The 26,667-nt window shown below is 46.0% G+C and overlaps 1 protein-coding gene across 4 annotated transcripts in view; it reads right to left on the bottom strand.

Moving 5' to 3' along the window:
- LOC139539378 (cytoplasmic FMR1-interacting protein 1 homolog) overlaps nt 1-26,667 on the bottom strand; it is a 107,169-nt gene that overhangs the window by 18,205 nt on the left and 62,297 nt on the right. For all 4 annotated transcript variants that reach the window (XM_071342253.1, XM_071342255.1, XM_071342254.1 and 1 more), the window contains 9 exons: nt 20,577-20,699; nt 15,002-15,127; nt 13,760-13,926; nt 13,431-13,578; nt 9,907-10,060; nt 8,881-9,037; nt 7,588-7,684; nt 3,376-3,452; nt 1,807-1,915 (listed from right to left, as the gene is read on the bottom strand). In XM_071342253.1, coding sequence (XP_071198354.1) covers nt 1,807-1,915; nt 3,376-3,452; nt 7,588-7,684; nt 8,881-9,037; nt 9,907-10,060; nt 13,431-13,578; nt 13,760-13,926; nt 15,002-15,127; nt 20,577-20,699 — 1,158 coding nt within the window. The remainder of the gene's footprint in view (nt 1-1,806; nt 1,916-3,375; nt 3,453-7,587; nt 7,685-8,880; nt 9,038-9,906; nt 10,061-13,430; nt 13,579-13,759; nt 13,927-15,001; nt 15,128-20,576; nt 20,700-26,667) is intronic.

Genomic DNA, 26,667 nt, shown 5'->3' with positions numbered 1-26,667 from the left:
AGTATTGCAGTGCATCTCCTCCTCATGAACTGCACCAGATTTGCCAGTTCTTGCTGTGAGATGTTACCCCACTCTTCCACCAAGGCACCTACAAGTTCCCGGACATTTCTGGGGGGAATGGCCCTAGCCCTCACCCTCCGATCCAACAGGTCTCAGACGTGCTCAATGGGATTGAGAATCGGGCTCCCGCTGGCCATAGCAGAACACTGACATTCCTGTCTTGCAGGAAATCACGCACAGAACGAGCAGTATGGCTGGTGGCATTGTCATGCTGGAGGGTCATGTCAGGATGAGCCTGCAGGAAGGGTACCACATGAGGGAGGAGGATGTCTTCCCTGTAACGCACAGCGTTGAGATTGCCTGCAATGACAACAAGCTCAGTCCGATGATGCTGTGACACACCGCCCCAGACCATGACGGACCCTCCAAATCGATCCCGCTCCAGAGTACAGGCCTCAGTGTAACGCTCATTCCTTCAACGATAAACGCGAATCCGACCATCACCCCTGGTGAGACAAAACCGAGACTCGTCAGTGAAGAGCACTTTTTGCCAGTCCTGTCTGGTCCAGCGACGGTGGGTTTGTGCCCATAGGCGACGTTGTTGCCGGTGATGTCTGGTGAGAACCTGCCTTACAACAGGCCTACAAGCCCTCAGTCCAGCCTCTCTCAGCCTATTGCGGAAAGTCTGAGCACTGATGGAGGGATTGTGCATTCCTGGTGTAACTCGGGCAGTTGTTGTTGCCATCCTGTACCTGTCCCCCAGGTGTGATGTTTGGATGTACCGATCCTGTGCAGGTGTTGTTACACGTGGTCTGCCACTGCAAGGATGATCAGCTGTCCTTCCTGTCTCCCTGTAGCGCTGTCTTAGGCGTCTCACAGTACGGACATTGCAATTTATTGCCCTGTCCACATCTGCAGTCCTCATGCCTCCTTGCAGCATGCCTAAGGCACGTTCACGCAGATGAGCAGGGACCTTGGGCATCTTTCTTTTGGTGTTTTTCAGTGTCAGTAGAAAGGCCTCTTTAGTGTCCTAAGTTTTCATAACTGTGACCATAATTTTTTTATTTTTTTTATTTTTTATTTAACCTTTATTTAACCAGGTAGGCAAATTGAGAACACGTTCTCATTTACAATTGCGACCTGGCCAAGATAAAGCAAAGCAGTTCGACACATACAACAACACATAGTTACACATGGAGTAAAACAAACATATAGTCAATAATACAGTGAAAAAAATAAAAAATAAGTCTATATACAATTGCCTACCGTCTGTAAGCTGTTAGTGTCTTAACGACCGTTCCACAGGTGCATGTTCATTAATTGTTTATAGTTCATTGAACAAGCATGGGAAACAGTGTTTAAACCCTTTACAATGAAGATCTGTGATTTTATTTGGATTTTTACGAATTATCTTTGAAAGACAGGGTCCTGAAAAAGGGAAATGTATTTTTTTGCTGAGTTTATGTATGTATATTATTGTACTGCTCTAGGGATGTAATTATTGTTTGGATAACCTTACTGACTACTATTATATATATATATATATGTATGTATGTATGTATGTATGTATGTATGTATGTATGTATGTATGTATGTATGTATGTATGTATGTATGTATGTATGTATGTATGTATGTATGTATGTATGTATGTATGTTTGTATGTATGTATGTTTGTATGTATTTTTTTCCACTCTTTATGTGATGGACAACGCAGAGAATGCCAGAAGAAGAATTATAATTTAATTACCACAGTGAAGGGTCTCGTAGTGGTTGGAGGGGTAGGGTTAGGGGTCAAAGGGGGTTACCTGTACATGGCGTTGCTTCAGCAGGGTCTCGTAGCGGTTGGACGCGGGCCAGGGGATGTTGGCTCCCTGGTTCTTACAGTCCGCTCTCAGACGCTTGTCCAGCAGCAGACTGAGGAAGGAATCGAGCTTTAATCTGACACGTGTTCCTATCAGTCTAGCTGAGGTGTCTCGCCTCCAGGGCAGAAAATTAACATCCTCCACCCGCAAAATGTGGGCCATAAGAATGTCTATTTTATAGAAACATTACAAAGCATGCTCATCAATTGTGTTTGTTTGTAATTCAGGCCCAAACATGTTCAATAAAAATGGTTAAAGATCTACCTGACCAAAAAGTTAGAGGCCCTGCTTGTCTCTGAGCCCAGTGATTCAAGTGTTTTCACTTGTTTTTCAACAGTTGATATTAGCGGTCGACCGATTAATCGGCATGGCCGATTTCAAGTTTTCATAACAATCGGTAATCGGCCTTTTATGGCCGATTACATTGCAATCCATGAGAAAACTGCGTGGCAGGCTGATCACCTGTTACGCGAGTGCAGCGTCAAAAGGAACTAGTGGTTTGGCCGGTAGGGATATCCTTGTCTCATCGCGCTCCAGCGACTCCTGTGGCGGGCCGGGAGCAGTGCGCGCTAACCAAGGGGGTTACCTGTGCACGGTGTTTCCTCCGACACATTGGTGCGGCTGGCTTCCGGGTTGGATGCGCGCTGTGTTAAGAAGCAGTTTGGTTGGGTTGTGTTTCGGAGGACGCATGGCTTTCGACCTTCGTCTCTCCCGAGCCCGTACGGGAGTTGTAGCGATGAGACAAGATAGTAATTACTAGCGATTGGATACCAAGAAAAATTGGGGAGAAAAGGGGATAAAAAAATAAAAAAAATAAACTTATCTTATAAAAAACAATCAATCTTAACATAATCACTAGTTAATGATATTACTAGTTTATCTAGCTTGTCCTGCGTTGCATATAATCAATGCTGTGCCTGTTAATTTATCATCGAATCACAGCCTACTTCAACTTTGCCAAACGGGTTGATTTAACAAAAGCACATTGCTGAAAAAAGCACAATCTTTGCACAAATGTACCTAACCATAAACATCAATGCCTTTCTTAAAATCAATACACAGAAGTATATTTTTTTAAACCTGCATATTTAGTTAGAAGAAATTTATGTTAGCAGGCAATATTAACTAGGGAAATTGTGTCACTTCTCTTGCGTTCATTGCACGCTGAGTCAGGGTATATGCAATAGTTTTGGCCGCCTGGCTCGTTGCGAACTAATTTGCCAGAATTGTACATAATTATGACATAACATTGAAGGTTGTACAATGTAACAGGAATATTTAGACTTAGGGATGGAACGGTTCCGTATTTCACTGAAAGAATAAACGTTTTGTTTTCTAAATGATACGTTTCCGGATTTGACCATATTAATGACCAAAGGCTCGTATTTCTGTGTTTATTATATTATAATTAAGTCTATGATTTGATAGAGCAGTCTGACTGAGCGGTAGTAGGCAGCAGCAGGCTCGTAAGCATTCATTCAAACTTTACTCTAGTTGATATAGTCCACGTACCTTCCAGCTAGAATCTTGTAGTAGGCAAATATCTGATCAGCCAGCTTGTAGACAAACTGATCAAAACACAGGTTGACCTGCAGAGGATGTAACATAGGAAGTACAACATCAGTCATGATCAAAACACAGGTTGACCTGCAAGAATAAAGGAACAAAGACATGGTGAACTAGATACCTCTGCTGTAGTGATGACTAGTCTAATGGTGAACTATATACATCTGCTGTAGTGATGACTATTCTAATGGTGAACTATACCTCTGCTGTAGTGATGACTAGTCTAATGGTGAACTATACCTCTGCTGTAGTGATGAGTAGTCTAATGGTGAACTATACCTCTGCTGTAGTGATGACTAGTCTAATGGTGAACTATACCTCTGCTGTAGAGATGACTAGTCTAATGGTGAACTATATACCTCTGCTGTAGTGATGACTAGTCTAATGGTGAACTATATACCTCTGCTGTAGTGATGACTAGTCTAATGGTGAACTATATACCTCTGCTGTAGTGATGACTAGTCTAATGGTGAACTATATACCTCTGCTGTAGTGATGACTAGTCTAATGGTGAACTATACCTCTGCTGTAGTGACGACTAGTCTAATGGTGAACTATATACCTCTGCTGTAGTGATGACTAGTCTAATGGTGAACTATACCTCTGCTGTAGAGATGACTAGTCTAATGGTGAACTATACCTCTGCTGTAGTGATGACTAGTCTAATGGTGAACTAGATACCTCTGCTGTAGTGATGACTAGTCTAATGGTGAACTATATACATCTGCTGTAGTGATGACTATTCTAATGGTGAACTATACCTCTGCTGTAGTGATGACTAGTCTAATGGTGAACTATACCTCTGCTGTAGTGATGAGTAGTCTAATGGTGAACTATACCTCTGCTGTAGTGATGACTAGTCTAATGGTGAACTATACCTCTGCTGTAGAGATGACTAGTCTAATGGTGAACTATATACCTCTGCTGTAGTGATGACTAGTCTAATGGTGAACTATATACCTCTGCTGTAGTGATGACTAGTCTAATGGTGAACTATATACCTCTGCTGTAGTGATGACTAGTCTAATGGTGAACTATATACCTCTGCTGTAGTGATGACTAGTCTAATGGTGAACTATACCTCTGCTGTAGTGACGACTAGTCTAATGGTGAACTATATACCTCTGCTGTAGTGATGACTAGTCTAATGGTGAACTATATACCTCTGCTGTAGTGATGACTAGTCTAATGGTGAACTATATACCTCTGCTGTAGTGATGACTAGTCTAATGGTGAACTATACCTCTGCTGTAGAGATGACTAGTCTAATGGTGAACTATATACCTCTGCTGTAGTGATGACTAGTCTAATGGTGAACTATACCTCTGCTGTAGTGACGACTAGTCTAGAGGTGAACTATATACCTCTGCTGTAGTGATGACTAGTCTAATGGTGAACTATATACCTCTGCTGTAGTGATGACTAGTCTAATGGTGAACTATATACCTCTGCTGTAGTGATGACTAGTCTAATGGTGAACTATACCTCTGCTGTAGTGATGACTAGTCTAATGGTGAACTATACCTCTGCTGTAGTGATGACTAGTCTAATGGTGAACTATATACCTCTGCTGTAGTGATGACTAGTCTAATGGTGAACTATACCTCTGTTGTAGTGATGACTAGTCTAATGGTGAACTATATACCTCTGCTGTAGTGATGACTAGTCTAATGGTGAACTATACCTCTGCTGTAGTGATGACTAGTCTAATGGTGAACTATACCTCTGCTGTAGTGATGACTAGTCTAATGGTGAACTATATACCTCTGCTGTAGTGATGACCAGTCTAATGGTGAACTATATACCTCTGTTGTAGTGATGACTAGTCTAATGGTGAACTATACCTCTGCTGTAGTGATGACTAGTCTAATGGTGAACTATATACCTCTGCTGTAGTGATGACTAGTCTAATGGTGAACTATATACCTCTGCTGTAGTGATGACTAGTCTAATGGTGAACTATACCTCTGCTGTAGTGATGACTAGTCTAATGGTGAACTATACCTCTGCTGTAGTGATGACTAGTCTAATGGTGAACTATATACCTCTGCTGTAGTGATGACTAGTCTAATGGTGAACTATATACCTCTGCTGTAGTGATGACTAGTCTAATGGTGAACTATACCTCTGCTGTAGTGATGACTAGTCTAATGGTGAACTATATACCTCTGCTGTAGCGATGACTAGTCTAATGGTGAACTATACCTCTGCTGTAGTGATGACTAGTCTAATGGTGAACTATACCTCTGCTGTAGTGATGACTAGTCTAATGGTGAACTATACCTCTGCTGTAGTGATGACTAGTCTAATGGTGAACTATATACCTCTGCTGTAGTGATGACTAGTCTAATGGTGAACTAGATACCTCTGCTGTAGTGATGACTAGTCTAATGGTGAACTATATACCTCTGCTGTAGCGATGACTAGTCTAATGGTGAACTATACCTCTGCTGTAGTGATGACTAGTCTAATGGTGAACTATACCTCTGCTGTAGTGATGACTAGTCTAATGGTGAACTATACCTCTGCTGTAGTGGTGACTAGTCTAATGGTGAACTATATACCTCTGCTGTAGTGGTGACTAGTCTAATGGTGAACTATACCTCTGCTGTAGTGATGACTAGTCTAATGGTGAACTATACCTCTGCTGTAGTGATGACTAGTCTAATTGTGAACTATACCTCTGCTGTAGTGATGACTAGTCTAATGGTGAACTATACCTCTGCTGTAGTGATGACTAGTCTAATGGTGAACTATACCTCTGCTGTAGTGATGACTAGTCTAATGGTGAACTATACCTCTGCTGTAGTGATGACTAGTCTAATGGTGAACTATACCTCTGCTGTAGTGATGACTAGTCTAATGGTGAACTATACCTCTGCTGTAGTGATGACTAGTCTAATGGTGAACTATACCTCTGCTGTAGTGATGACTAGTATAATGGTGAACTATACCTCTGCTGTAGTGATGACTAGTCTAATGGTGAACTAGGTTCCTCTGCTGTAGTGATGACTAGTCTAATGGTGAACTATATACCTCTGCTGTAGTGATGACTAGTCTAATGGTGAACTATACCTCTGCTGTAGTGATGACTAGTCTAATGGTGAACTATATACCTCTGCTGTAGTGATGACTAGTCTAATGGTGAACTAGGTACCTCTGCTGTAGTGATGACTAGTCTAATGGTGAACTATACCTCTGCTGTAGTGATGACTAGTCTAATGGTGAACTATATACCTCTGCTGTAGTGATGACTAGTCTAATGGTGAACTATACCTCTGCTGTAGTGATGACTAGTCTAATGGTGAACTATATACCTCTGCTGTAGTGATGACTAGTCTAATGGTGAACTATACCTCTGCTGTAGTGATGACTAGTCTAATGGTGAACTATATACCTCTGCTGTAGTGATGACTAGTCTAATGGTGAACTATATACCTCTGCTGTAGTGATGACTAGTCTAATGGTGAACTATATACCTCTGCTGTAGTGATGACTAGTCTAATGGTGAACTATACCTCTGCTGTATTGATGACTAGTATAATGGTGAACTATACCTCTGCTGTAGTGATGACTAGTATAATGGTGAACTATACCTCTGCTGTAGTGATGACTAGTCTAATGGTGAACTATACCTCTGCTGTAGTGATGACTAGTCTAATGGTGAACTATATACCTCTGCTGTAGTGATGACTAGTCTAATGGTGAACTATACCTCTGCTGTAGTGATGACTAGTCTAATGGTGAACTATATACCTCTGCTGTAGTGATGACTAGTCTAATGGTGAACTATATACCTCTGCTGTAGTGATGACTAGTCTAATGGTGAACTATACCTCTGCTGTAGTGATGACTAGTATAATGGTGAACTATACCTCTGCTGTAGTGATGACTAGTATAATGGTGAACTATACCTCTGCTGTAGTGATGACTAGTCTAATGGTGAACTATATACCTCTGCTGTAGTGATGACTAGTCTAATGGTGAACTATATACCTCTGTTGTAGTGATGACTAGTCTAATGGTGAACTATATACCTCTGCTGTAGTGATGACTAGTCTAATGGTGAACTATATACCTCTGCTGTAGTGATGACTAGTCTAATGGTGAACTATACCTCTGCTGTAGTGATGACTAGTCTAATGGTGAACTATATACCTCTGCTTCAATCTCATCGTAGAGGAACTGCTTCTTGAACTTGGTCAGGGCGTAGTGGGCACTGTCATTATAAAGGTCCAGAGGGTACAGCACATACCTGCAGGACAGAGAAGGTTTACAAAAAAATACATTTCATTTTGTAGCAATAGAGAGAGGACAGGATATAGATTTTGTGAGACAACCTCTCCCTCAACGTGATCAAGACAAAGGAGATGATCGTGGACTACAGGAAAAGGAGGACCGAACACGCCCCCATTCTCATCGACGGGGCTGTAGTGGAGCAGGTTGAGAGCGTCAAGTTCCTTGGCGTCTACATCAACAACAAACTATCATGGTCCAAACACACCCAGACAGTCGTGAAGAGGGCACGACAACACCTTTTCCCCCTCAGGAGATTTGGCATGGGTCCCCAGATCGTCAGTTGTACAGCTGCACCATCGAGAGCATCCTGGCCGGTTGCATCACCTATGGCAACTGCTCGGCATCTGACAGTAAGATGCTACAGAGGGTAGTGCGTACGGCCCAGTACATCACTGGGGCCAAGCTTCCTTCCATCCAGGACCTCTATACTAGACCAAAGAATTGTCAAAGACTCTAGCCATCCTGGTTATATACTGTTCTCTCTGCTACCACACGGCAAGCGGTACCGGAGCGCCAAGTCTAGGTCCAAGAGGCTCCTAAACAGCTTCTATCCCCAAGCCATAAGACTCCTGAACAATTAATAAAATGGCCACGCAGACCATTTACATTGACCCCCCCCCCCCTTTGTTCTTACACTGCTGCTACTCGCTATTTATTGTCTATGCATCGTCACTTTACCTCTATCTACATAAAGTTTGATTTAATTTGAAATTACATTTGGTAGCTCCTATATGTATAACTTGATGAGACTGCCTGTCTTCACAATTCATTTATTTTCGTTTGCGCTTGTTAGCATATTTAGCTAGCAGCCTCCATGGAAATGCGATATAGCTTGTGCTAATTTAGTTAGCATTCTGGGAATCGACGGTATTGGTATTTTGGTATTTTTTTACCAAAATACCAATGGTATTTTTGTAGTTTGTTTTTGGCACCCCCTTGTGTACTAAGCCGGTAATACCGTAAATCCTGGAATGAGAGAAAGACGGTATGAAAATCTGGAAACCGCCCAACAGTAGTGTGTGTGTCGGACGGAAACACACACACACACAGTGGTCTAACATGGTGTCTTACTCCATCATAGAGGCCTCCTTGAGGTTACAGGGCATGGACGGACGGACGGACACACACACAGTGCTCTAAACAGTGTCTTACTCCATCATAGAGGCCTCCTTGGTCTCCAGAATGTGGTCTGTGAGGATCCAGGGCATGGACATCTCGATGGGGAACTGGATCCTGCGACCCATGGTCAGCTCCAGGAAGAACTCTCTAAACCACAGCTGAGACAGGTCACAGCACTGCTGCAGGGTCTCTGTTAGGGAGGGGACAGGGGGACAGACAGAGGGTTAGAGAGGGGACAGGGGGACAGACAGAGGGTTAGAGAGGGGACAGGGGGACAGACAGAGGGTTAGAGAGGGGACAGACAGAGGGTTAGAGAGGGGACAAAGGGTTAGAGAGGGGACAGACAGAGGGTTAGAGAGGGGACAGGGGGACAGACAGAGGGTTAGAGAGGGGACAGGGGGACAGACAGAGGGTTAGAGAGGGGACAGACAGAGGGTTAGAGAGGGGACAAAGGGTTAGAGAGGGGACAGGGGGACAGACGGAGGGTTAGAGAGGGGACAGGGGGACAGACAGAGGGTTAGAGAGGGGACAGGGGGACAGACAGAGGGTTAGAGAGGGGACAGGGGGACAGACAGAGGGTTAGAGAGGGGACAGGGGGACAGACAGAGGGTTAGAGAGGGGACAGGGGGACAGACAGAGGGTTAGAGAGGGGACAGGGGGAGGGGACAGGGGGACAGACGGAGGGTTAGAGAGGGGACGGGGGACAGACATAGAGTTAGAGAGGGGACAGACAGAGGGTTAGAGAGGGGACAAAGGGTTAGAGAGGGGACAGGGGGACAGACAGAGGGTTAGAGAGGGGACAGGGGGACAGACAGAGGGTTAGAGAGGGGACAGGAGGACAGGGGGAGGGGACAGGGGGACAGACGGAGGGTTAGAGAGGGGACGGGGGACAGACAGAGGGTTAGAGAGGGGACAGACAGAGGGTTAGAGAGGGGACAAAGGGTTAGAGAGGGGACAGGGGGACAGACAGAGGGTTAGAGAGGGGACAGGCGGACAGACAGAGGGTTAGAGAGGGGACAGGGGGACAGACGGAGCAGGACGGTTCTGTAAAGTCCGTACCGCTGAAGTTGAGCAGGTGTGTGTAGAAGAAGGACTCTCTGTGGAACTTCTCCATGTCCATGATGGTGGGTCCCTCCAGACTGCTGCGGAGAGTCTTCTTAGAACCACTCTTATCAGCTATCAGAGACTCCAGCATGGTACGAACCATGTACAGCTACAGAGGAGGAGGAGGAGAGGATAGAGGAGAGGAGGATAGAGGAGAGGAAGAGGAGGAGGAGGAGAGGAGAGGAAGAGGAGGATGAGAGGAGGAGGAGAGGAAGAGGAGGAGGAGGGGAAGAGGAGAAATTATATATGACTGACAGATAAAAGGTTTAATGTTCAACTTCTGGTTAGTCGCCACCAAAACTGTTCTGTATGTAACTAACTTCTGGTTAGTCGCCACCAAAACTGTTCTGTATGTAACTAACTTCTGGTTAGTCGCCACCAAAAACTGTTCTGTATGTAACTAACTTCTGGTTAGTCGCCACCAAAAACTGTTCTGTATGTAACTAACTTCTGGTTGGTCTTAGGAATGTTAATGGTCAACCTCTGAAAACACAGTTGATTGGTACCGCTTATCGGTCTACAGGTTCAAAAAGGGCTTTATAAATACATTTGATTTGATTACGTTCGACTGCCGTTCGACTGCTTCAAAGTGTAGTGAGAAACAACATGGCTTCAGGCTGGATCAACACCCGTTGCATAGAGCTCTCCCAGCTTGGACGTTGTGGCAACATATGTTTTTGGTTTGACATTGGTTGTGGGAACAAAGCCATACGTTTCCTGACAGTTTTTTTTTTTTAAACGTTCTGAGAACAGTAGTGAACATTGTGCCTGTTCTAGGAACATTTATTTTTGGGTTGCAGGGAGGTTCTGAGAACGTTTTACTCTGGTTCCAGGGAGGTTCTGAGAACGTTGTCCTGGGAGGTTTTATTACCGCTCGGAGAACTGAAATTATAGACTATTTAGTTGTTTTTTAAAAGACTTCCTTAACCTTTACTGAATGTTTCAATAAGACGATTAATAACACCGCTAGCTTATTTTGGGTTAACGTTTTTGAATTCCAAGCACAGACAGGCAATAATAATACAAACACCTTTTTATGTATTTATTGTTACACGGCATCGGTGAGATTCGAACCTATGATCTTCTGTTCTTTATCCATGGAATTAGTCCACTGTGCCACCGGGAGGGAGCTAGCATGCCATGTTGATCTATTCAAACAGACCCCCTTTCAAAGGAAGCAAGCACTATTAACATCAGGTGGCCAACACACCTGAACACACTTAACCTCACTAGGGTAGGGGGCACTATTTTCACCTCCGGATGAAAGGCGTGCCCAAAGTAAACTGCCTGCTACTCAAGCCCAGAAGCTAGGGTATGCATATAATTGGTAGATTTGGATAGAAAACACTCTAATGTTTCCAAAACTGTTAAAATAATGTCTGTGCGTATAACAGAACTGAAATGGCAGGCGAAAATGGCAGGCGAAAATCCATCCAGAAAGTGCCATTAGTTTGAAATGGCTGTTTTTCCATTGAAAGCCTATCTACCATTTAAAGAGATAGCACCCAGATTCCGTTCCCTATGTCTTCCACTAGTTGTGAACAGTCTTTAGACATTGTTTCAGGCTAATGCTTTTATTCTGACAAATGAGGGAGAATGACAACTTTGAGTCAGTGGACAGTGTGATGTTTCCTGCGCGCGACCGAGAGCGGGCCTTTCTTGTTTTTCTTTTATATTGACGACGCTATTGAAATATTATCGATTATTTAGGCTAAAAAAACAACCTGAGGATTGATTATAAGCATTGTTTGACATGTTTCTACGAACTTTACGGATACTATTTGGAATTTTCGTCTGCCTCGTGACCGCTTTTGAGCCATTGGATTACTGAACAAAACGCGCCAACAAAATTGAGGTTTTTGGATATAAAGAGGGACTTTATTGAAACAAAACAAACATTTATTGTGTAACTGGGAGTCTTGAGTGCAACCATACAAAGATCATCAAAGGTAAGTGATTCATTTTATTGCTATTTCTGACTTTCGTGACTAATCTACTTAGCTGGTAACTGTACGTAATGTTTTGTGAGCTGAGCGCTGTCCTCAGATAATCGCATGATTTGCTTTCGCCGTAAAGCCTTTTTGAAATCTGACACGGCGGCTGGATTAACAACAAGTTAAGCTTTATTTTGATGTATTACACTTGTGATTTCATGAAAGTTAAATATTTATAGTAATTTAATTTGAATTTGGCGCTCTGCAATTTCACCGGATGTTGGCCAGGTGGGACGCTACCGTCCCACACCTCCTAGAGAGGTTAACAAGATAGAGGATAGAGAGAATTTTGTTGATGCTGAGAACAGAATTTTTAATTACATTCTTAAAAACGTTCTCTGAATGTTACTAACATTTTCTTGTGGTTTTTAATGGAACGATTTTATCATGTTCTGAGAACGGAATTTAAAGCTTATTGATTTTAATGTGCACAATAAAATTTCCCAGAATTTTGTCAAGAACGGACATAAAAGTGAAACATCTTCTCTGAACATTCTGAGAACATCGCTAAAGTCATACATAAAAATAAAAATAAAAACTTTTTAGTAAAAATACGACATTAAATAGAACCACATGGGAACTTGTGTGGAATGTTCTGTGGAAGCGCTGAAATTCCCACAGAAGAACATTGTTTGTTAACGTTCTCCGAACTATTTGAGAACATTCCTAGAACGTTATCAAAGCTGAAATTAAAATGTAACCATGTTTGAACTTTTATGAAACGTTCTGTTAAAGCCGGGGTGTCAAACTCATTCCACGGAGGGCCTAGTGTCTGCGGGTTTGTGGTTATCCCTTTCAAATTAAGACGGAGACAACCCGGTTGAGGATAGTTATTTACTAATTATTTACTAATTAGTGACCTTAATTCATCAATCAAGCACAAGGGAGGAGTGGCCTCTCAGCCCTCCGTGGAATGAGTTTGACACGTGTGTTAAAGCAATAAAATAAGGAAATATAATTTTTTGGGGTGTAGTTCCTTAAATGTGTTTAGAATGTTCCAAAGACAAGCAACTATCCTGCACCATTCCCAGAGCATTGTGGGAAGGTTGTATGCCAAATAATCATAGACAATCACAGTTCTCACCAAGCTCTGAGAAACATGGTTCTCAGAACGCTATGTGCTAGCTGGGCTCATTCTCTCTCTAGAAAGGAGATTAGTGATACTCCTGGAACGCAGGACTAGGCTATAACTATATATAATATATATATATATATAACTATAACAGACTATAACTCTGTCATTTATAACATAACAGATCATTAGTGATCTAGAAAAAGCTCATGCTATGGTACAGCTGATACATTTTCCGCCAGATTACAGTTTAGGTTATATAGGCACTGTGAGAACGACTATGGTATGATGTCATGATATGACAAGGATAGGAGGCTGTGATGGTAAAAAAGGGGACAATGTGTGAGAAATAAAGGCAGGATAAAGAGATGGCTGTCTGAAGTAGTAATCGTAGAGACAGAGCTGTGGCAGACCTGTGTGCTGGAGGGGCCGACAGCGCGGCGGGGGACCTTGATGCCAAACCCTCCCTTGGGATCCTTCTCTCCTCGCAGGGCCGGGTCGTTGTGGGGCTCACGTCCTGCCTCCCAATCACAGATGGTCTTCCTGATGGCCTGCAGGACACTGGGGAGAGAACAGCACAAAATACATCAAAAAAACTCAGCAGAGTCCACATCATCAGGGGTCTGCAACTCTGACACTGGAGGTGTTACAGCAGGATAGGAACAAAAGCCTGCACACTCAGTAGCTGGAGAACTGGTCCCCCCCCAGGATGTTTTGTGCGGTCCCGTTTGTTCCGTCGTACCTCTGTACCACGTTCTTCTTCTTCTTGATGGCCTGCCGTAGCGGGTCTCTCAGGGTGAGCTGGGCGAAGTCCTGCAGGACTGAGTAGATGGTGTGGCGGATAGCGTGGTTAAACACCGACTCCATACGACCCATCAGAACCTGCAAACCCTTTATCATGGCCATCACCTGGAGGGAAGGAACACCTCAGAGTTAGTCTCTAACACACCTAGAGACAGGTTAATTAGAGACAGGTTAATTAGAGACACACCTAGAGACAGGTTAGTTAGTCTAACACACCTAGAGACAGGTTAATTAGATACAGGTTAATTAGAGACACACCTAGAGACAGGTTAGTTAGTCTAACACACCTAGAGACAGGTTAATTAGACACCTCAGACATACATTTATAAAGCCTTTGTTATATCAGCAGTTGTAACAAAGTAGTCAAGTTAGAGTTAGAGATGATTTGTGCCGTCTCGCCAACTCCTATGGAAGTCCTAGGACCACAGGAGGGACCAGGCTAGGTAACGACCAGAACAGCTGGCTAGACAGCAGAAACAGATATGGGACCAGGCTAGGAAATGACCAGGCTAGGTAACGACCAGCCTAGGTAACGACCAAGCTAGGTAACGACCAGGCTAGGTAACGACCAGGCTAGGTAACGACCAGGCTAGGTAACGTCCAGGCTAGGTAACGACCAGGCTAGGTAACGACCAGGCTAGGTAACGACCAGGCTAGGTAACGACCAGGCTAGGTAACGTCCAGGCTAGGTAACGTCCAGGCTAGGTAACGTCCAGGCTAGGTAACGTCCAGGCTAGGTAACGACCAGGTTAGGTAACGACCAGGCTAGGTAACGTCCAGGCTAGGTAACGACCAGGCTAAGTAGTGACCAGGCTAGGTCACGACCAGGCTAGGTCACGACCAGGCTAGGTCACGACCAGGCTAGGTCACGACCAGGCTAGGTAACGTCCAGGCTAGGTAACGACCAGGCTAAGTAGTGACCAGGCTAGGTCACGACCAGGCTAGGTCACGACCAGGCTAGGTAAGGACCAGGCTAGGTAAGGACCAGGCTAGGTAACGTCCAGGCTAGGTAACGACCAGGCTAGGTCACGACCAGGCTAGGTCACGACCAGCCTAGGTCACGACCAGGCTAGGTAAGGACCAGGCTAGGTAACGACCAGGCTAGGTCACGACCAGGCTAGGTCATGTAGGGTGATTGGCCAACAGACAGATTGTGGAGGGGAAAAGGTAGTAAACTGACCTCGACAAGGGCAAACTTCTCCTCAATGGTGTAGTTGTATCGTGTAGCTCGTTCATACTCCTCCGCGTTGTCAGGACACTCCTTGTTAGAGTACTTATCCGTTGGATGAACCAGCTTCCACGAGTACTGCAGGAAGAAGAAGAGTTGTCATCATCATCATCATCATCATCATCCTCATCATTATCAAATCAAATAAAAAGTTGTCACATGACCCGAATACAACAGGTGTAGTAGACCTTACAGTGAAATGCTTACTTACAAGCCCTTAACTTACAATACAGTTTTAAGAAAATACCAACAACAAAAAAAGTAAGAGATTAGAATAACAAATAATTAAAGAGCAGAAGTAAATAACAATAGTGAGGCTATATACAGGTGTTACGGTACAGAGTCAATGTGCGGGGCCACCGGTATCGAGGTAATATGTACATGTAGGTAGAGTTATTAAAGTGACTATGCATAGATGATAACAGAGAGTAGCAGCAGCGTAGAAAGGGGCAATGCAAATAGTCTGGGTAGCCATTTGATTAGCTATTCAGGAGTCTTATTGCTTGGGGGTAGAAGCTGTTTAGAAGCCTTTTGGTCCTAGACTTGGCGCTCCGGTACCGCTTGCCGTGTGGTAGCAGAGAGAACAGTATATGACCAGGGTGGCTGGAGTCTTACGGCTTGGGGGTAGAAGATGTGCTTGAGAATGGGGGGTGTGCTCGGTCCTTCTTTTCCTGTAGTCCACAATCATCTCCTCCTTACCACAGACATGTCTGATTTCAAGGGGAAACACCGGCAAGTGGTACTGGAGAGCCAAGTCTAGGTCCATGAGGCTTCTAAACAGCTTCTACCCCCAAGCCATAAGACTACTGCATTGCCATTCCCCCCTTTTACGCTGTTGCTACTCTCTGTTATTATCTATGCATAGTCACTTTAATAACTCTACATACATGTACATGTTACCTCGATACCGGTGGCCCCGCACATTGACTCTGTACCGGTACCCCCTGTACAGTGAGGGAAAAAAGTATTTGATCCCCTGCTGATTTTGTTCGTTTGCCCACTGACATTGAAATGATCAGTCTGTAATTTTAATGGTAGGTTTATTTGAACAGTGAGAGACAGAATATCAACAAAAAAATCCAGAAAAACGCATGTCAAAAATTTTATAAATTGATTTGCATTTTAATGAGGGAAATAAGTATTTGACCCCTCTGCAAAACATGACTTAGTACTTGGTGGCAAAACCCTTGTTGGCAATCACAGAGGTCAGATGTTTCTTGTAGTTGGCCACCAGGTTTGCACACATCTCAGGAGGGATTTTGTCCCACTCCTCTTTGCAGATCTTCTTCAAGTCATTAAGGTTTCGAGGCTGACGTTTGGCAACTCGAACCTTCAGCTCCCTCCACAGATTTTCTATGGGATTAAGGTCTGGAGACTGGCTAGGCCACTCCAGGACCTTAATGTGCTTTTTCTTGAGCCACTCCTTTGTTGCCTTGGCCGTGTGTTTTGGGTCATTGTCATGCTGGAATACCCATCCACGACCCATTTTCAATACCCTGGCTGAGGGAAGGAGGTTTTCACCCAAGATTTGACGGTACATGGCCCCGTCCATCGTCCCTTTGATGCGGTGAAGTTGTCCTGTCCCCTTAGCAGAAAAACACCCCCAAAGCATAATGTTTCCACCTCCATGTTTGACGGTGGGGATGGTTTCTTGGGGTCATAGGCAGCATTCCTCCTCCTCCAAACACGGCAAGTTGAGTTGATGCCAAAGAACTCAATTTTGGTCTCGTCTGACCACAACACGTTCACCCAGTTGTCCTCTGAATCATTCAGATGTTCATTGGCAAACTTCAGACGGGCATGTATATGTGCTTTCTTGAGCAGGGGGACCTTGCGGGCGCTGCAGGATTTCAGTCCTTCACGGCGTAGTGTGTTACCAATTGTTTTCTTGGTGACTATGGTCCCAGCTGCCTTGATATCATTGACAAGATCCTCCTGTGTAGTTCTGGGCTGATTCCTCACCATTCTCATGATCATTGCAACTCCACGAGGTGAGATCTTTCATGGAGCCCTAGGCCAAGGGAGTTTGACAGTTCTTTTGTGTTTCTTCCATTTGCGAATAATCACCTTCTCACCAAGCTGCTTGGCAATGGTCTTGTAGCCCATTCCAGCCTTGTGTAGATCTACAATCTTGTCCCTGACATCCTTGGAGAGCTCTTTGGTCTTGGCCATGGTGGAGAGTTTGGAATCTGATTGATTGATTGCTTCTGTGGACAGGTGTCTTTTATACAGGTAAGAAACTGAGATTAGGAGCACTCCCTTTAAGAGTGTGCTCCTAATCTCAGCTCGTTACCTGTATGAAAGACACCTGGGAGCCAGAAATCTTTCTGATTGAGAGGGGGTCAAATACTTATTTCCCTCATTAAAATGCAAATCAATTTATAACATTTTTGACATGCGTTTTTCTGGATATTTTTGTTGTTATTCTGTCTCTCACTGTTCAAATAAACCTACCATTAAAATTATAGACTGATCATTTCTTTGTCAGTGGGCAAACGTACAAAATCAGCAGGGGATCAAATACTTTTTTCCCTCACTGTATATAGCGAAGGAGTCAGTGGTTTGTGGAGCTCGTCTTTTGCAGGAAAATGAGAGGGTTATGATCGGTATAGACCACCATAGGGGTAGAGACAATACATAAACCTCAAAGTGCTGAAGAGCCAGTACCAAAACAAGCGTCTCCTTCTCGATAGTCTAGTAGTGTTTCTGATATGAGGCCAATGTCTTTGAAATGTACACCACAGGGTGTTCAACACTGTTATCATCTTTCTGTAGGAACACAGCCCCTGCTCCTACATTGCTGGCATCGGTGTACAAAGCACCGGTGCAGAGACCAAAAGGGGTCTTGTCTTCTCAAAAGCCTGCTGACAGTCTGGGCTCCAACAGAAAACGACTTTAGGACTGGTCAAATCTGTAAGTGGCGCAACAACCTGGGCGAAGTTCTGGCAAAAAGTCCAGTAGTAGCCAGCCATTCCCAAGAATGGTCACAGGTCCTGGCAAGAAGCTGGCACTGGAAGGTTATGGATGGCCTCCACGTGCCGGGACCGATCAGACTTTCCCTTGCCCCTCCACTGTGCCGAGATACTTCACTGTAGCTCTGGCTATTTCACTCTTTGACAGGTTCACTGTCAGGTTGGCAGCTGCGAAACAGCTTGAACAGATTTGTTTTAGTGCTGTTTGCAGCATCACCCTGCAACAACCCCTCTCTCAGCAAGCTCAAAGGACCTCTGGCATTATGTCCAAACACGAGCTCATTCGTACTAAAACCAAGAGATTCCTGAACAACCTCCCATGCTACAAACAGCACAAGACCCCTTCATCCCAGTCTTTCTCAAACTCAAAGCAGTAAGCACTCAACATCAAAGTCTGATGAAACCTCTCAAGAGCACCTTGAGACTCCGGGTGGTAGAGGGCACTAGAGACTCCGGGTGGTAGAGGGCACTAGAGACTCCGGGTGGTAGAGGGCACTAGAGACTCCGGGTGGTAGAGGGCACTAGAGACTCCGGGTGGTAGAGGGCACTAGAGACTCTGGGTGGTAGAGGGCACTAGAGGGGCAATGGATAACACCTAACTGCTGTAGCACTTGCTGGAAGACCTTTGACATGAAATTTAGCCTACCTGCGGAAGTTCAAACGTTGACAATAATTTCACCAGGATGCTGAAAGGTTAGTCGAAAGCAGGAATAGGCTGCAAAGGTGGAACTGGTACAAACATGATAGGATTTACAGTAAGACACAAACATCCTGTTTCTGACGAGGCCTGAAGAATGAGGCCCGCTTCACCGGTAGGCTAGGCCTCACTCCAACGACAACGGAACCAGAAATAAGATCAGACTCTAGTTCCACATTATACAAAGGAACTTCCATGCAACCCATCTCCATGCCTTGTACTAACACACTGTAACCAGTTGCCTTGTACTAACACACTGTAACCAGTTGCCTTGTACTAACACACTGTAACCAGTTGCCTTGTACTAACACACTGTAACCAGTTGCCTTGTACTAACACACTGTAACCAGTTGCCTTGTACTAACACACTGTAACCAGTTACTGAAGTGTCAGACAAAGGCAAAACGCCCTCCAGAATGAAGGACTGGGCTGCCCCAGTGTCTCACAGTATCTTCACTGACAGCTTAACAGCATCATCACTCTGCAGAGACACAAACCTGCCTGATACAAAGGGTTCATACACATCCAATCCAAAATCTTGTTTTGGGAGATAAACCAGTCCCCACCAGAGACCTGATTGGCTGGAGTGTTCCCAGTCCCCACCAGAGACCTGATGGGCTGGAGTGTTCCCTGTCCCCACCAGAGACCTGATGGGCTGGAGTGTTCCCAGTCCCTACCAGAGACCTGATGGGCTGGAGTGTTCCCTACCAGAGACCTGATGGGCTGGAGTGTTCCCTACCAGAGACCTGATGGGCTGGAGTGTTCCCTACCAGAGACCTGATGGGCTGGAGTGTTCCCAGTCCCAACCAGAGACCTGATGGGCTGGAGTGTTCCCAGTCCCAACCAGAGACCTGATGGGCTGGAGTGTTCCCAGTCCCTACCAGAGACCTGATGGGCTGGAGTGTTCCCAGTCCCCACCAGAGACCTGATGGGCTGGAGTGTTCCCAGTCCCCACCAGAGACCTGATGGGCTGGAGTGTTCCCAGTCCCCACCAGAGACTTAATGGGCTGGAGTGTTCCCAGTCCCCACCAGAGACTTAATGGGCTGGAGTGTTCCCAGTCCCAACCAGAGACCTGATGGGCTGGAGTGTTCCCAGTCCCCACCAGAGACCTGATGGGCTGGAGTGTTCCCAGTCCCCACCAGAGACCTGATGGGCTGGAGTGTTCCCAGTCCCCACCAGAGACCTGATGGGCTGGAGTGTTCCCAGTCCCTACCAGAGACCTGATGGGCTGGAGTGTTCCCAGTCCCCAACAGAGACCTGATGGGCTGGAGTGTTCCCAGTCCCCACCAGAGACCTGATGGGCTGGAGTGTTCCCTACCAGAGACCTGATGGGCTGGAGTGTTCCCTACCAGAGACCTGATGGGCTGGAGTGTTCCCTACCAGAGACCTGATGGGCTGGAGTGTTCCCAGTCCCAACCAGAGACCTGATGGGCTGGAGTGTTCCCAGTCCCAACCAGAGACCTGATGGGCTGGAGTGTTCCCAGTCCCAACCAGAGACCTGATGGGCTGGAGTGTTCCCAGTCCCCACCAGAGACCTGATGGGCTGGAGTGTTCCCAGTCCCCACCAGAGACCTGATGGGCTGGAGTGTTCCCAGTCCCCACCAGAGACTTAATGGGCTGGAGTGTTCCCAGTCCCTACCAGAGACCTGATGGGCTGGAGTGTTCCCAGTCCCCACCAGAGACCTGATGGGCTGGAGTGTTCCCAGTCCCCACCAGAGACCTGATGGGCTGGAGTGTTCCCAGTCCCAACCAGAGACCTGATGGGCTGGAGTGTTCCCAGTCCCCACCAGAGACTTAATGGGCTGGAGTGTTCCCAACAACAGGTTGTGGTCAGGGTTAAGGTTAGAGGTCACTCACCACTTCCATGACGTGTGCGCTCCACTGGGACAGTAGCTGCATCCCCTGCAGAGACAGGTCAAACAGCTTCCTGTACTCATGGTCTGTCTTGTGGGCCTCCTGACGACCGGACCCCGTCACCACCTAGAGAGAGACACATTATTATAACAGGTTAACAGGTTAACAGGCCCTGGTCTCCACCTAGAGAGAGACACATTATTATAACAGGACATAACAGGTTAACTAACCCTAACCCTTCACATTACAGGTTAACTAACCCTTCACATTACAGGTTAACTAACCCTTCACATTACAGGTTAACTAACCCTTCACATTACAGGTCAACTAACCCTTCACATTACAGGTTAACTTACCCTTCACATTACAGGTTAACTTACCCTTCACATTACAGGTTAACTAACCCTTCACATTACAGGTTAACTTACCCTTCACATTACAGGTTAACTAACCCTTCACATTACAGGTTAACTAACCCTAACCCTTCACATTACAGGTCAACTAACCCTTCACATTACAGGTTAACTAACCCTAACCCTTCACATTACAGGTCAACTAACCCTTCACATTACAGGTTAACTAACCCTTCACATTACAGGTTAACTAACCCTCCTTCACATTTCAGGTTAACTAACCCTTCACATTACAGGTCAACTAACCCTTCACATTACAGGTTAACTAACCCTAACCCTTCACATTACAGGTCAACTAACCCTTCACATTACAGGTTAACTAACCCTCCTTCACATTTCAGGTTAACTAACCCTTCACATTACAGGTCAACTAACCCTATTCCTTCACATTACAGGTCAACTAACCCTTCACATTACAGGTTAACTAACCCTAACCCTTCACATTACAGGTCAACTAACCCTTCACATTACAGGTTAACTAACCCTCCTTCACATTACAGGTTAACTAACCCTCCTTCACATTTCAGGTTAACTAACCCTTCACATTACAGGTTAACTAACCCTTCACATTACAGGTTAACTAACCCTTCACATTACAGGTCAACTAACCCTAACCCTTCACATTACAGGTTAACTAACCCTTCACATTACAGGTTAACTAACCCTTCACATTACAGGTTAACTAACCCTTCACATTACAGGTTAACTAACCCTTCACATTACAGGTTAACTAACCCTTCACATTACAGGTTACCTAACCCTTCACATTACAGGTTAACTAACCCTTCACATTACAGGTTAACTAGCCCTTCACATTACAGGTTAACTAGCCCTTCACATTACAGGTTAACTAGCCCTTCACATTACAGGTTAACTAGCCCTTCACATTACAGGTTAACTAGCCCTTCACATTACAGGTTAACTAGCCCTTCACATTACAGGTGTAACGGCTTTCCTCCTCCTCTTCATCCGAAGAGGAGGAGCAGGGATTGAACCAAAATGCAGCGTTGTGTGATGACATAATTTATTTACACAAGACGAAAAAACTAACTATACTTGAATAATTAACAAAACAAATAAACGATGTAGACAGACCTGGACGACGAACTTACATGAAACACGAAGAACGCAATAACAGGAAAACTGACTACATAAAACGAACGAACAAACAAAACCGAAAACAGTCCCGTGTGGCGTAACATACAGACACTGACACAGGAGACAACCACCCACAAACCAACAGTGTGAAAACACCTACCTTAATATGGCTCTCAATCAGAGGAAATGAAAACCACCTGCCTCTAATTGAGAGCCATATCAGGTCACCCTTTAAACCAACATAGAAACAGAAAACATAGACTGCCCACCCAAACTCACGTCCTGACCAACTAACACATACAAAACAGGTCAGGAACGTGACATAACCCCCCCCTCAAGGTGCGTACTCCGAACGCACCACCAAAAGTCTAGGGGAGGGTCTGGGTGGGCATCTGACCACGGTGGTGGCTCAGGCTCTGGGCGAGGTCCCCACCCCACCATAGTCAATCCCAGCTTACGTCTCCCCCTTAGAATGACCACCCTCTTATTTCCCCCACCTAATTTAAGGGGCAACACCAAGATAAAGGACAGCTCCGGGACAAGGTAGCTCAGGACAGAGAGGTAGCTCAGGACAGAGGGATAGCTCAGGATAGAGAGGTAGCTCAGGATAGAGAGGTAGCTCAGGATAGAGGGGCAACTCCGGACTGAAGGGCAGCTCCGGACAGAGAGACAGCTCTGGACTGAGAGGCAGTTCTGGATGAATGACGGCTCCGGACGCTCATGGCAGGCTGACGGCTCTGGACGCTCATGGCAGGCTGACGGCTCTGGACGCTCATGGCAGGCTGACGGCTCTAGACGCTCATGGCTCGCTGACGGCTCTGGCTGCTCATGGCTCGCTGACGGCTCTGGACGCTCATGGCTCACTAACGGCTCTGGACGCTCATGGCTCACTGGCGGCTCTGGCAGATCCTGTCTGGCTGGCGGCTCTGGCAGATCCTGTCTGGTTGGCGGCTCTGGCAGATCCTGTCTGGTTGGCGGCTCTGGCAGATCCTGTCTGGTTGGCGGCTCTGGCAGATCCTGTCTGGTTGGCGGCTCTGGCAGATCCTGTCTGGTTGGCGGCTCTGGCAGATCCTGTCTGGTTGGCGGCTCTGGCAGATCCTGTCTGGTTGGCGGCTCTGGCAGATCCTGACTGACGAACGGCTCTAGCGGCTCCTGACTGACGAACGGCTCTGACGGCTCGGGACAGACGGGCGGCTCTAATGGCTCGGGACAGACGGATGGCTCAGACGGCGCTGGGGAGACGGATGGCTCAGATGGCGCTGGGGAGACGGATGGCTCAGATGGCGCTGGGGAGACGGATGGCTCAGATGGCGCTATGGAGACGGATGGCTCAGATGGCGCTATGGAGACGGATGGCTCAGATGGCGCTATGGAGACGGATGGCTCAGATGGCGCTGGGGAGACGGATGGCTCAGATGGCGCTGGGGAGACGGATGGCTCAGATGGCGCTGGGGAGACGGATGGCTCTGGCCGGATAAGGCGCACTGTAGGCCTGGTGCGTGGTGCCGGAACTGGAGGCACCGGACTGGAGACACGCACTTCCAGGCTAGTGCGGGGAGCAGGGACAGGGCACACTGACCTCTCAAAGCGCACTATAGGCCTGGTGCGTGGTACCGGCACTGGAGGTACCGGGCTAAGGGCACGCACCTCAGGACGAGTGCGGGGAGAAGGAACAGTGTGTACAGGACTCTGGAGACGCACAGGTGGCTTAGTGCGTGGTGCCGGAACTGGAGGTACTGGTGGTACTGGGCTGGGGCGGGGAGGTAGCGCCGGAAATACCGGACCGTGCAGGCGTACTGGCTCCCTTGAGCACCGAGCCTGCCCAACCTTACCTGGTTGAATACTCCCCGTCGCCCGACCAGTGCGGGGAGGTGGAATAACCCGCACCGGGCTATGTAGGCGAACCGGGGACACCATGCGTAAGGCTGGTGCCATGTAAGCCGGCCCGAGGAGACGCACTGGAGACCAGACGCGTTGAGCCGGCCTCATGACACCTGGCTCAATGCCCAATCTAGGCCTACCAGTGCGGGGAGGTGGAATAACCCGCACCGGGCTAAGCACACGTACAGGAGACACCGTGCGCTCTACTGCGTAACACGGTGTCTGCCCGTACTCCCGCTCCCCACGGTTAGCCTGGGAAGTGGGCGCAGGTCTCCTACCTGCCCTTGGCCCACTACCTCTTATCCCCCCCCAAGAAATTCTTGGGGTTTCTTCTCAGGCTTCCTTGCTAGCCGCGTACCTTCATATCTGCGGTTTAATGCTTGATTCTCCGGCTTCCAGCCTTGCTTCCGTGCTGCCTCCTCATATCGCCGCCTCTCTGCTTTAGCTGCCTCCAGCTCAGCTTTGGGACGGCGATATTCTCCCGGCTGTGCCCATGGACCTTTTCCATCCAGCTCGTCCTCCCAAGTCCAGTATTCCTGTGTATTCCACTGCTCGTACAAACGCTGCTTGGTTCTGGATTGGTGGGTGGTTCTGTAACGGCTTTCCTCGAGCAGGGATTGAACCAAAATGCAGCATTGTGTGATGACATAATTTATTTACACAAGACGAAAAAACTAACTATACTTGAATAATTAACAAAACAAATAAACGATGTAGACAGACCTGGACGACGAACTTACATGAAACACGAAGAACGCAATAACAGGAAAACTGACTACATAAAACGAACGAACAAACAAAACCGAAAACAGTCCCGTGTGGCGTAACATACAGACACTGACACAGGAGACAACCACCCACAAACCAACAGTGTGAAAACACCTACCTTAATATGGCTCTCAATCAGAGGAAATGAAAACCACCTGCCTCTAATTGAGAGCCATATCAGGTCACCCTTTAAACCAACATAGAAACAGAAAACATAGACTGCCCACCCAAACTCACGTCCTGACCAACTAACACATACAAAACAGGTCAGGAACGTGACATCAGGTTAACTAGCCCTTCACATTACAGGTTAACTAACCCTTCACATTACAGGTTAACTAACCCTTCACATTACAGGTTAACTAGCCCTTCACATTACAGGTTAACTAGCCCTTCACATTACAGGTTAACTAGCCCTTCACATTACAGGTTAACTAGCCCTTCACATTACAGGTTAACTAGCCCTTCACATTACAGGTTAACTAGCCCTTCACATTACAGGTTAACTAGCTCTTCACATTACAGGTTAACTAGCCCTTCACATTACAGGTTAACTAGCCCTTCACATTACAGGTTAACTAGCCCTTCACATTACATGTTAACTAACCCTTCACATTACATGTTAACTAACCCTTCACATTACAGGTTAACTAACCCTTCACATTACAGGTTAACTAACCCGTCACATTACAGGTTAACTAACCCGTCACATTACAGGTTAACTAACCCGTCACATTACAGGTTAACTAACCCGTCACATTACAGGTTAACTAACCCTTCACATTACAGGTTAACTAACCCTTCACATTACAGGTTAACTAACCCTTCACATTACAGGTTAACTAACCCTTCACATTACAGGTTAACTAGCCCTTCACATTACAGGTTAACTAACCCGTCACATTACAGGTTAACTAACCCGTCACATTACAGGTTAACTAACCCGTCACATTACAGGTTAACTAACCCTTCACATTACAGGTTAACTAACCCTTCACATTACAGGTTAACTAACCCTTCACATTACAGGTTAACTAACCCTTCACATTACAGGTTAACTAGCCCTTCACATTACAGGTTAACTAACCCTTCACATTACAGGTTAACTAACCCTAACCCTTCACATTACAGGCTACACTTGACACTAGGTTTGGGCGGTATACTGTATGCCGGGGTATTCTGAAATTCACACGGTATGATTTTCAATACTGTCAACAACCCATTTTTTGTGTATTTTATTTGAGGGGGGGGGGCCCTAAAGCTCATGGCCCCCTCGCCTCATAGTGCTACGCCACTGCTTATAACTTTAAGTTACTATCTAAGATGTGCCAAATAAAATATCTCCAGCTCAGGGCTCCAGCTATGCATAAAGAGTTGGTCCCATGTTCCATGAGCTGAAATAAAAGATCCCAGAAATGTACCAAATGTTGTGCACAAATTTGTATTTCATCCCTGTTAGTGAGCATTTATCCTTTGCTAAAGTAATCCATCCACTTGACAGGTGTGGCCTATGAAGAAGCTGATTAAACAGCATGATCATTACACAGGTGCACCTTGTGCCGGGGTCAATAAAAGGCCACTGTAAAATGTGGAGTTGTCGTCACACAACAAGGCCACAGCTGTCTCAAGTCAAGGGATTGTGCAGCAATCAGCAGGTATATCTCACTGGTCATCCCCAAAGCCAATTCCTCCTTTGGCCTCCTTTCCTTCCAGTTCTCTGCTGCCAATGACTGGAATGAACTGCAAAAATCACTGAAGCTGGAGACTTATATCTCCCTCACTAACTTTAGTTGTTAGTTGTGTTAGTTATGTTTGGTGTAGAGATTGAGACAGGGCTAGTTGTGTTTGGTGTAGAGATTGAGACAGGGCTAGTTGTGTTTGGTGTAGAGATTGAGACAGGGCTAGTTGTGTCTGGTGTAGAGATTGAGACAGGG

This window comes from Salvelinus alpinus, chromosome 15 (assembly GCF_045679555.1).
Source record: "Salvelinus alpinus chromosome 15, SLU_Salpinus.1, whole genome shotgun sequence".
Taxonomy (NCBI): domain Eukaryota; kingdom Metazoa; phylum Chordata; class Actinopteri; order Salmoniformes; family Salmonidae; genus Salvelinus; species Salvelinus alpinus.
This window is presented reverse-complemented; position numbering and strand designations above follow the sequence as displayed.